The following is a 12663-nucleotide window of genomic DNA, read 5'->3' as shown; positions in this document are numbered from 1 at the left end:
TTAAATGAGAGTGATGTAAAACCCTTAGCATGCCACTGACCCATAACACTCAATAAATAAACCAACAAAATTCCTGACACCAATTTTGGAGGCTAATGGGCTTTTATTTTATTTTATTTTTTTGTTTTTAATACTGTTAGTCTGACCCTGTTAGTGTAGAATTTTTTTCCTTCAAAATTTAATGCTCACCGCTGTTTTTCATGTCTGGAATGTAGCCCTAGCAATTTTGTGCTTGACCAACCAAATATGGTGAAAGATACTTCCTGCTTAGATGAACAGCTTTTTATTAACTTGTTCAGTGCCGATAGCTTTTGACATAGTGTGATTGCTATATGCCCTTCCACAAGTGAAAAATACTTTTTTTTTTAGGCAAGGCACTGTGGGAACAAGACAGAAGTTTCTGGAGTCTTTGCTGTCTCCCAGGGATTTGCAAGTAAAGTTGAGTAGAAAATACAATAAAAAATAAGAGCAGTTCACACACAGCAATTCATGGAGATTAGCAGCAGATGAGTAGCTTAGGCAGTGAGTGCTGTAGGGGGCCACAGGGAGGAAGCCTTCTGTGCCCAAGTAACCCAAAGCCTCCCAGAGGCAGAGGTCTCCTGCAGTGATTCCCGTTCAGGTGGATGTGGAAGATCTTCCTCCTTCCACTCAACAAAAATGGAGGTTCTGCGGAAAGAGAAGGATTGAAAATGGTGTCATCAGTGTCTTGATCGTTGTTAAAGTTGACTTGAAAAGTATGTATCTGAAGTGAGAGAGAAAGAATAGTGACTTTTATGTTTATTGCCTATAGAGAGGCACAGAGGGAAACCAATGTACATGGACTTACAGCAGAGGTTGCTTAATTGGTATGGAGGGGGAAGGGTGAACCCAATGTTGCAGGATGAGGGACAGCTGGTATAGAGGATTCCCAATGGGCCTTTGGAAGCCTGGGCCTCCAGTGGAGCCAGATTGTCATTCCAAGGAGTTTTGTCTGCAGTTGTCAGGACAGGTGGCTATTAGCTTTGCCAGGATTAGGGTAGAGCAGGCCACACCTGCTGTACATAGATATCTGATGACTGGTTCTGGGCTGCGACTTTTTGTTCTTTGCTAAGCAATGTCTCCCTCAGGCCCCCGTCCAGCCTTACATCTGGCAACTAAATCCTCTTCATCTGTTTATCTTGGAAGATGAAAGCTCTGTGGCCAACCTGTAGCACAACAGGTCCGATTGGCCCTTGGAGTGAGTGTATGGAAAGACTTGGGGAGGAAATGGTCCAGCAATTAGGTCAGTAACAGGCGGAAAGAGGACAATAACATTTTATTTATGGTCATGAGATTCTTGTCCCCCACCCTTTAAAGAGGTGATAGAATGAAAATGGAGTTGAACTAATTTGCTGATCAGCTCTTCTATGACTGTTAAATGCTTGAAATTTCAGATCCTACAGTGGCTTTCAGACTGGAGATACTAAAATTTAGAGTATATCAGAATCCCCGCGGGAACTTGTTCAAAGTGCAAAATTCCTGAGATTCTGATCCAGGAAGTCCTGGCCTGAGCCTGGGAATCTGTGTCTTAATACCCTTAGGCAAGCATTTTTCTCCAACTTTTTTTTTAACCAGTAAGAAACATATTTTACATTGCAATCCTAGGTATGTGTCTGAAACAGCAGTTTTACAAAACTATATTTCCCCTTACTAAGATATTTTCTATTCTGTTCTAGTTCCTTCCTTAAAATATATATATATATATATGCTAGTCAAATCTCACTAAATTGATTTCATGACCTATGTGAGTCTCAGCCTACAGTTACTAAACTCAGCACTGGAAGAGCCTTTATGGGATCTTTCCCAATCATTATTTGTTCCACATCTTCCTTTCATTCATTCATTAAGCAAATATTTCTTGAGCACCATTCTAGGGATTGGGACTACAACACTGAACCCAACAGGCAAGAGACCCTGCCCTCCTAGTACTTACATACTGTTCCATATTTCTGCAAATCCCAGCTTATGTTGTTTCTTCATTCCACCCGCTACACCTCAGGGTTGAGCAAGTCTTTCATAGAAATAAAGGGTTGTGGGACCAAAGGGTACGTGGGGGAATCCTTGTTAAGTTTGGCTGTGTTTTGCTTTTTCCAGTTTTGCCCACCTAGCTAAAAAACCAAAAACACCCAAAACTAGCATGGTTTCAAGTTTGTTCTTTATGGTTTGTGGAAAGAGGAAGGAGAACTCATCTGGGATGGCACCATCTGTTTGTAGTTCCCCAGAAAGAAAGCATGGGGTATTGCTACTTAAAACAAGCCACAAAAGCAATCATGAGGTGAGCACCTCCTAACTCCCTGAAAAAAATGTACACACACACAAACCAGGTCCTCAGTGCACATTTCTACTGCAAGTATAATTTGATTATCTATGCTTAAAGAGAAGAGCAATTTTTGAAGTCAAAAGTTTGATTATGGTTAGGATTACTTTGGATTTTCTTGAATTTGAGTAGAGTGATGTTCTGAAAAATAAATATATCAAGTAAGATGCATTACCTAAACTACAAAGATGGAATGCATAGAAAACGCTCCAGTTTAAGGCCCTCTTCCCAGAGAATATCAGGCAGCATGAGAGATGATAAAGTTACGGAAGTGGGAAACCGGGTTTCCAACCGAGAAATAATTGGAAACAGTGGTAGGCAAGAGTGACTGTAGCAGGTTTGCTGGTTTGGCCCAGTTTTCACCCTTTCCTGGCCTTGAAGTACATTTAACTGCTATCCATGTCATTGAAGACTGGAGACCTTGGGCTCAGCAATTATATCTTTTAATGTGGGGCTGGAATGCAGCTGCAGCCTTGCTGGATTTAGCAGAGGCCAGTGGAGAAAAGACCCCTGGATTTTTCCTTCCGCTCTCCGAAAACAGACCAGGCAGCAGTGTCATCAAGAATTCAGGAAACAGATGGCTAATGTTTTGAGAATTAAATATGGCAAGGAAAATTAGATTAAGCGTATCACAGCCTGGATGCCTGTTACTAGAGTAGCTATTAAAGACAAACTTCTGCCCCACTTGCTAGGACAGCAGCCCATATCAGGCCCTGGCACCCCCACCCAGGGCTCCTAGGATTATTGTCATCCTGTGGTCAGTGGAGTAGATCACTGAGTACTTGACTGCTAGCTGAGGCTCTGCGTTTTCTAGGCCCTTGCTGCTTCCATTTGGTGGTGAACGCGTTGATATCTTTCAGCATCTTTGTTTTATTTCCTCTCTCCTCTTCCACTCACTCTCTAGCCCTGATTGATTTCTTTTTTCATAGCAAGTTGGGTTTAATTCTCACCTTTTCAAAATTTGTACTCATAGTAGAGGAGAGCACAGAATATTAGAAACCCCTAGGATGGAAAGGGCATGATTTGAAGTCAGACCTGAGTTTGAATTCCCTCTCTTGTCACTTACTGATTGTGTGACCTTGTCTCTTTTGTCATAGTTTCATGTTCTCTTGAAGCCCAGCCCCCATCTCCCAGAGACTACTGGTATAAGATGACATTCCCTTCTGCTCTGGGTTTTTGTCTTCAGCCCCATCCCCTCCATATGCCAACAGTGCTGTGCATGTAGTTGTCAATTGGTTAACAAGGGTTGGCCAATCACACTAATAGAGAATTAGCACATTCACCATTTGCATTAAAGGGACAATAGATACATTTAGCAAATATTTATAGATTCCTGTTAATGTGCCAGGCATTGTGTTAGATAAGTGATGTGTAAATCTGGGCATGGGGTCTGTGGTGGTATCCTGGGTGGGAATACTTCTTTGAGCAGATGCTATTTAAGCTGAAATCTGGAGGAGTTGGGAAGGCAAAGATGGAAGTTGCAACAAAAAGTCCTCCAAACTCTGGAGTCCCACGTGCGGTTCTTCATTGGTTAGGTCTGCTGACCTCTGCATTCATCATTATGCCAAATTTTCCTCTAGTACTTTAATTATCCAGCTGCTATTGCTCTTTTAATTGTTCCTGATTTCTCATATCTTCCTAATAAAATAGAAAGCACCAAGTTTTTAAATTAATTTCTCCTGCCCTGTACTTCATAGCAAGCTTTTCTAATTTCCTTTCCCCAGTCAGAATTTCTGTTGGTGCCCTATCTATAGCCTCTTGAAGACCACCATTCCCATACATGTCAAAGCTCTTGCCTACACATAGATGAGTTTCCATGCCTTAGAGCTTTCTCTGGGCAGGAATGCTGGGGAGTACCCAAATAGTGAGTGACAGCACTTGAACCCCCAATCAGTGACTGACAGAAGCTTTGAACCCCAATTGCCTATACTGATAACCTGCTTATTAGTCTACTCCAGGTTGGCTTTCTTCCCTTCCACCTTCTATCCTCTCCTCTCTCTAGTGCTTCCTGGCATCATTTCCTAAATAAACTGCTTGAAGTCAGATCTTCAGAATCTGCTTCTGGGAGACCCAATCTTAAATAGAGGGCAGATACGGGGTTTTGGTAAGTCATACCATGCAGACTTTGTCCAAACCCTATTCAGACCTTGAATGTCTGCCCGTGAGTGAAAACTCAGAGCAGCATAGGAAAGGACATTGCATGAAGAAAATATGCAGACTTAAGTGGGAGAGGAACATAGAAAAGAAAGTTTTACTCCCTGCTGCATTATTTAATCTTTTCTTGTACCTCATTTACTCTTCACTGAACAACTTTGCAAGATAAATTTGTCAATTTCCTTTCCTACGGGTAAAGAAACTGAGACCAGAAAGATTAAGTGACTTGCCCAAGTCACAGGCTTGGGGCAAGTCAAAGCTGTGCTGCTTTCTCAGTCCAGTAGTTCTCAAACATGTTGAGGAGGCCAAGCTCATGGTGTCAGTATGATTTTTACAGATCATAGTAAAATCTCAACATATTAGATTCAAAATAGCTAAGTATGTTATTTAAGTATAGTTAAGCTCATTCTTCCTTAGAGGCCACTTCCTCCAGGAAGCCTTCCTTAACCCGTACAGCATTCCCAAATGCTGCACCACACCCTGAATCCTGCCGTAGCCCATCAGGATAGTTTATTGAAATTTCCTGTTTGTTTGTCTATATCTCTCAAACTCTGAGTAGAATAAGGGTCAGGATTGTACCTTATCGTTGTGTCCGAAAACCTCAGTGTATAGTACATATTTAATAAATATGTGAACAGACCTCAGTGTATAGTACATATTTAATAAATACCTGAGTGGATGACTATACTTACAGCTAAATATAGTTATGCTCAATTACTAGATTCTGATCTAGATATGTAAGAGGCAACAGAGGTCTGAGAGAGTTGAATTAATGGGAGAAAAATTGAGAAAATCCTGCCATTCAACTTTGTTTTCAATTTGGCGAGCAAGGCAAGAACCTGGTTTGAGAACCTTTGTGCCCTGCCCATGTTGACTTTGGAGGAACTTTGTGGCAGTCACGGAACAGCTGCCACATTGAGGAGCCTCCTCATAACCTCCAGCTGCCTCCCCAGGTCAGCAGGGGTTATATGCCTTCAGCTTTCTACCCTTAGCTTTCAGGGTTTCAGTCAGTCCTTTAATTTTGATCCCTGAAGGGTGGGGGGTGGGGGGATGGGGGTGCGCAAGGAGAACAGGCATTAATTGAGGAATTGTGTATCTCCTATTCATTCTTCAAGAGAGGCCACTTCCTGCAGGAAAGCTTCCCTAACTCCTGCACCATTCCCATAAACTGCACAGCATCCTGAATCCTACTATAGCCCATTAGGATAGTTTATTGAAATTTCCTGTTTATTCGTTTGTCTCTAACTCTCAAACTCTGAGCAGAATAAGGGTCAGCATTGTACCTTATTTATCATTTTGTCCCTAAAACCTAGAATAGACCTCCGTGTATAGTACGTATTTTATAAATATGGGAGTAGATGAATGCATCAACTTTATGCTAGTTCCTGGAAATACCAAATTTAAAAAAAAAAAAATGGGTTTTTGTTCTCAAGAACCCCTGGGGTTCTAGAGAGATGAGTAAGTAAATAATGAAATTATGGTACCTAAGTGACCTGTCCTTGTTGATGTCGTGGGCAGCCTTCTGTAGGAACTGGAGCTTCAATTTGATTTTAAATGAATAGCAGTTGGAGGAGAGAACAGCATGTGCAGAGGCATTGAGGTATGACACACAATGACTCATTCTAAGAATTACAGGTAGCTTCAAACAGCTGGAACACATTTCTAGATAACAAACCTAGAAACACAAGTTGGGACGTGGCTGAAAGCTTTTAACTTTGTATTAAGCATTGGGGACTTGAGCCTAAATATCTGAGGTGTACCACTGAATGATTCTAATTCAGAGAAAGACATGGTGGTTTAGAAAGTCTGCCCAGGGCAGCAGGTATTTGTCACACTCCTTGGTGCTTTTCTGCCTGTGTCCTCAAACCTGCCTACACAGGGCCTGGTACAATTGACATGCCCAGTAAATACTGGCACCTTTAAATGGGAGTGGAAGGAGAGAATATCACCAGAATTGGTATAGAAGATCCATCAGAGGTGGAAAGAGTAGGAAGGTAGTCATTGAACTCATCTGACCATTTTTCAGGATCCTTCATTGTGCATTTATTTCCTTCTTGGCAGTTCTCATATTATCCTGACCTTGTTGGGATTATTCTATATATTCACATGTAAGAGTTTTCATACTTGTTTAATAATTAGAGATTGCTTTTATGAAAAAGAAAACTGATCTTCCTACATCCACCTTTCTCCTGTTCTAAACACAGCAGCCAGAGTGATCCTTTTTGAACTTACATGAGAGCCTGTCGTTCCTGTGCTCAGAATCTTCTACTGTCTCCTAATTGAGTTCAGAGTCAAAGCCAAAGGCTTTATTATGACATAGAAAGCCTGCATGACCTGGCTGCTCTCTGATTTCTTTTCTACCACCCTCTTCGCTCACTCTGGTCCTCTGCACTGGCCTCCTTGCTATTCCTCAAAACACATATGCTGTTCCTTGCATCCAGAACACACCCCAGATACACACAGGGCTCATTCCCTCACTTTGTTCAACCCTTTGCTTAGTGATTGTTATCTCAGGCCTTTCCTGACCATTGTGTTCAAACTTAATAACATCTGTCCTAACTCTCTGCTCTCTCCTTTGCCCTGTTTAATTTTTCTGCACAGCACAAATCAATGTTATTATGTCATATGATGTACTTTTTGGTGTGTGATTGTCTGTTCTCCATCACTGGAATGAAGCTCCATGAAGGTAGTGTTTTAGGTCTGATTTACTGCTCTTTCCCAACACCTAAAATGAAACCTGGCACCAGAGTAGGAGCTCAGTAAATATTTGTTAAATTAAGAAATGAGAGCACACTTTTGTATTGCTCTTTGAGGTAAACTGCTCTCTGTAAACTGGAAAGAAAGAGTATTAGTCTATTCTCATGCTGCTAATAAAGACACACCCAAGACTGGGTAATTCATAAAGGAAAGAGGTTTAATTGACTTCAATTCAGACTGATTGGGGAAGCCTCAGGAGACTTACAAGCATGGTGGAAGGGGAAGCAAACATGTCCTTCTTCACATGGTGGCATCAAGAAGTGCAGTGAAGGGGATGAGGAAGCCCCTTATAAAACCATCTGATCTTGTGAGAATTCACTCACTTATCACCAGAACAGCATCAAATCACAGGGGTGGTTATCACCAGATAACCATCCTGTGATTTGATTACCTCACATGGGTCCCTCCCACAACACATGGGGATTATGGGAACTACAATCCAAGATGAGATTTGGGTGGGGACACAGCCAAACCATATCAGAAAGGGAAGAAGATTTATTTGCCTTTTAAAGAAGGTCACTACTGAGTCCACATCAGAGGGAAACAAGGCCTTCCTTTGCACCCCGGAGCACCACAATATCTTAGCCATCAGTGAACGACACTTGAGAGGTGGGACTTGCTCTACACCAGTGTTCATGTCCCAGCCTCTGATTGGCCAGCTAGAGCTGAAGGGAAGAAGAATAGGAAAAGTCTTCTTGGTTTTCTCTTTTCATTTGCTGAGAGAGTGTTAAACAGAAAGATAATTTTGGTGACGAGTAATTTAATTTGTACTAAATTCCCCATTTAAGCTAAATGTTGTAGATTATGTGATTGAAAAGACTCAGTAGACTTGATAGTGTGAAAGAATGGTGATGGCAAACATGTTTTCCCTCGTCAAAGGTGTTTCATGGGATTCCCTTCCGGATGAGCTGCTTTTGGGGATCTTTTCCTGTCTGTGCCTCCCTGAGCTGCTAAAGGTCTCTGGTGTTTGTAAGAGGTGGTATCGCCTAGCGTAAGTATTTTTTATTTATTTATTCATTTTGGTCTGATGAAACTAAAAACCGAGAAAAATAGAGCAGCACAAAGCAAACTAGGGGAGATCAGATGGAAGGGAATCTAATAAAGATTCTACAAAGCCAATAATAATTATTTAAAAGTTTAACAAGGCTCCTATCATTATAGTTTTATTAATATTTTTGTTAATATCTTCATATTTTTATTAATAAGTGTCCCCATTTCACAGTGGAAGAGGAATTTCCTGGGAGGTGTAAACTTATCAATGCTTGGAAACCTCTTTGCCCTGTATTCAGTGCAGCCTGTGTTTATTGGATGCTGACCGTGGGCCAGGCAGTGTGCTCTAAGAGCAGAGGGAATTACAGAGGTGCATGCAGACAGCGGTTCCTCACGCCAGTAGGCTGAGCAGTGAGCACAATGGGGAAAGGGAACACAGGCTTGGTGTGAGACCCGAGTGCACACCCAGCCTTTGCTGCTTATGTTCTGCATGACCTAAGCCAGTTACTTGACACTGCTGAGCCTTAGTCTCCCCGTATGTAAATGGGGATAATGGTTATGAAGATGAAACCACTGGTTATGAGGATGAAATGTGAAGATGCTGGTGCAATACCTGACCCATAGACATGTTCAGCACAGAGTAGCCATTGGTGCGGTTTTGCTGGGTTTTTTTGGCAACAATTTTCAGGTGTTGACGGTGAGCTGCCCGTGGAAAGATCTGGTGACCTGGGAAGGCAATCACAGGCCTGGAGCAAGAAAAAGGCTTTGTTTTTCAACTGCAACTTTTTACTATCTTCATGCCTTCTCATCCCTATTCTACTCTCTGGTTGTTCTTTGCTTTGTGTTTAAAGGTCATCCGTCGGGCTTCTTTCTCGACATACCTAGAATTCCCTTTGTGAGATAGCAGGAGGCTCTTGCCTTCAAGGGTGTGCTGGTATTTACAGGTGTGGGTTTTTGCTTGGAAGAGCTGCAGAGAGGTTTGCACACCTGGAATACTAGTGCAAGTGGCAGGCAAGTTTCACTTACCCTCACTCCACTCAAGGAACCCCACTTTCTGTTTCTGCCGGCTGTGCATATGTCCTTTTCTTGCAGCATCTATTAATCTCATTTTAAAATTTTATTGTATATATACATGCAAGTGAAATGGCTACTGTAATCAAGTACATTAACATATTCATGATCTCACATAGTTACCCCTTTTTTGTGGCAAAAGCACCTGAAATTTACTCTTTTAGCAAAAGTCCTGACTACAATACAGTATCATTGACTGTAATCCTCCTGTTGTACACTACATCTTTGGATATGTTCATCCTGCGTATCTGTGGCTTTGTATTCTTTGACTACGTCTCCCCTAGAATCCGTTAAATTTCATCTCAGTTGCATAAAAGTAATAACTGACATTTATTAAGCACTTGCTATGTGACAGTTGCAGTGTTTGTTGTTTAATCCTTCTCACTTAAGTGATGGTGTTTGGTCATCTCAGTTTCAGAGATGAGGAAACTGCGGTGTCAGGAATAGTAGGTTGAGACATAAGTGGAAAGACAGGAATCTAAAGTCTGGCTAATTCCAGTCTTCACCATCACACCATATCTAGTTTTGCTTGGCTTAGGGTTCAGGTAGCTCCCAAATTCATTTTTCTGTGAGGTGTTCATCTTCCTGAAAAATGTATATTAGGAAGAAAATGAATTTTCCAAAACTTTTCCTAGGTTGTTACTGAATGCTGGTTAAGCTATAGTTTGCCTTCGTGCAAGAGGAGACATCAAGCATGAGCTTCAAGACAACCAGAGCAGTGCTGATCTGGTGCCAATCAGTGCTGACCTTGGAGGCCAAAATGGATTTCTGTCTGAGCAAGAAAGATACAAAAGTGTGCTACTCTCTTACAGATATCTTATCTACAGTCCACCTTTTTAATGATAGAGGTCAAATCACACACTGATAATTTCTCTATGATGAAATTATTTCATAACTCTGGCCAGTGGTCCCCTTATTTCAAGCACTATTAAAAAAGAAGATTCTAGAACATTTAAGCATTTAAAAAGTTCCTTCATGTGCTTGTATTTTACATTTTCTTTTTTTAAATTGAATTCAAGTATGGATATTAAAACTCTGTTTCTGTGCTATTCAGTACAGTTTTTGAATGTCCTTTTTGTTTTAGAAGCATCATCTTTTATATGATCTTTTATAAAAGATTTTATGATCTTTTATAAAAATATAACAAAAAGTTATATTTTTCCTTTCTGTTTTAACATTAGTTCACACACACATATACTCGTGTGTGTTTTAAGCTTAAAAGATGTTCTAAGGCACATTTGAATTATGGCTGTTCCTACTGGCTATCTACGACAACCTTATTTCACAATAAAATAATGCTAACTTTCCTTCCTTTAGCAATATTTCCATGTTATTACAGTAATCGTGGTAATTGCTTAACAAAAGTGGCTAATAAGATCCTCTAAGAAGTTTTGAATCTACTTGCCTAGTATTATAATAATTAATTGATTTGAGCAATCATTTTTTAAATTTGTCAGCTTGAATGCTGGAATATTATTCTCTGGTTCTAGATCACGGCAGTGCCAGTGTTCACATTGAACCATCTAAATTGGAAGTATGTAGAAAGAGAAAGATGGAAGCTTTTCCTTGGTGAGATCGAGAAAAATTTTCTAGTGCCTTAAAAATATCATAACTAATTGTATAGTCAACTTAAAAACAAAGGTTGTTTCAGAATGCGCTTGAAGGGGATTTAACAGCAGTGCTCTCCTTGTTAGTAATGTTGTTGAGGGTCTCCAGCATTTAGTGTGACCAACTGGCCAAATTAAGCACGTCCTCTTTTCTAGGTTTGACGAGTCTCTATGGCAAACCTTAGACCTCACAGGTAAAAATCTGCACCCGGATGTTACTGGTCGGTTGCTGTCTCAAGGGGTGATTGCCTTCCGCTGCCCACGATCGTTTATGGACCAACCATTAGCTGAACATTTCAGGTAAAGATGAAAAATCCCTGGAAAAGATGATTTTTAAATTTTGAGGTAGAAACAGATCAAAACTTTTTTTCTTTATTCAGCCTTATAGCCTATGATAGGTTATCTTTGCAGTGTGAGATATTAATTGCATACTTTGCTTTGGGGACTTTATGCTGAAACATAGCATAGATTTCAATGACACTGTTCCCATTTCACTCAAGGTTACTGTTAGTCTCTTCCTAGGGTGAAAAAAGCACAATTATCTTCTCAAGTCCTCAGCTGATGGGGGCTGTGAGTCCCACAAGGCAGGCACAAGTAAAGCACTCACTGGCAGATGCAAGGCTGCCCAGTTATTTTCCCACCACCCATTTCTGATTAAAAAGAAAAAAGAAAGTGAGGCATGTTTTCGTATTTGTAGCTTGGAGTTTATGATTTTGTCGGGGAGAAATTTGGAACCTGAAAAAATTGCCCTCTTTTTGTTCATTTTGTAGAATATTTTGAAAAAGAATTTTCTGTTACTGATAACGTTGTAATACTAAGGTTACTGCTATCACATACTTGAGTAGAATAACTAGGTACTGAACAGAAAAAAACTGAAGACCACAGAGCTAAAGATAAAACATGTCTCTTGACTTCAAAACTTTTTTCCTTTCTTTCTGTAGTCAGAATCACATCTCCCGCTGCTTTTTAATCCCGTTCTCCTGTGGCTGTTCCTTCTCAGTCTCCTCCACACGTGTGATTTCATTTGTTTACTCTGGGGTTGGTTCCTGGCTGCTGCCTTTTTCAAATCCAAATGCTGTGTCCTATACACCCACATTTATGCCCAGGACTCGCAGTTCCTCATCTATAGCTTGGCCCTCTTTCAAACTCCCAAATTTCTAATTACCTAAAAATTTCTGTACCTGAATTTCTTACAAGTACTTCAGTATTAACATAACTAAAATTAAATTTGGCTTCCCTTCCCTCCCCTTCTGCAAGATGGAGTCTCGCTCTTTCACCCAGGCTGGAGTGTCGTGGCATAATCTTGGCTCTCTGCAACCTCCACCTACTGTGCTCAAGCAGTTCTTCTGTTTCAGCCTCTCTAGTAGCTGGGACTATGGGTGTCCTCCACCATGCCTGGCTACTTTTTTGTATTTTTAGTGGAGATGGGGTTTCACCATGCTGGCCAGGCTGATCTCAAACTCCTGACCTCATGATCGGCCCTCCTCTGCCTCCCAGAGTGCTGGGATTACAAGCGTGAGCCACTGTGCCTGGCCTGGCCTCCCTTTAAAACTTGCTCTTCCACTGTCTTCCCTGTTCCACTGCTGCTCACCCACTCACCCTTGCCAGAAACCAGGAGCCATTATAGTCTTAATCTCCTTGTCACCCACATCCAGCTCCTTGTTGTGATGCACATTCATTGTTTCCTAAGTGGGACTATATTGGCAGCAACATCTGTACTTGGCAAAAATCCTCTTGAATTTTAAAATG

General features: G+C 41.0%; 1 protein-coding gene across 2 annotated transcripts in view; it reads left to right on the top strand.

Annotated features, from left to right (window-relative positions):
* Nucleotides 1–12663, top strand: part of SKP2 (S-phase kinase associated protein 2) — a 34844-nt gene that overhangs the window by 3420 nt on the left and 18761 nt on the right. For both annotated transcript variants that reach the window (XM_010336675.3, XM_003925921.4), the window contains exons 3-4: nt 8126–8237; nt 11071–11214. In XM_010336675.3, the coding sequence (XP_010334977.1) occupies nt 8126–8237; nt 11071–11214 (256 nt within the window). The remainder of the gene's footprint in view (nt 1–8125; nt 8238–11070; nt 11215–12663) is intronic.

The sequence above is a fragment of the Saimiri boliviensis genome, chromosome 1 (genome assembly GCF_048565385.1).
Source record: "Saimiri boliviensis isolate mSaiBol1 chromosome 1, mSaiBol1.pri, whole genome shotgun sequence".
Classification (NCBI taxonomy): Eukaryota; Metazoa; Chordata; class Mammalia; order Primates; family Cebidae; genus Saimiri; species Saimiri boliviensis.
Note: the sequence above shows the minus strand (reverse complement) of the source record. Positions and strands in the feature narration are given on the sequence as shown.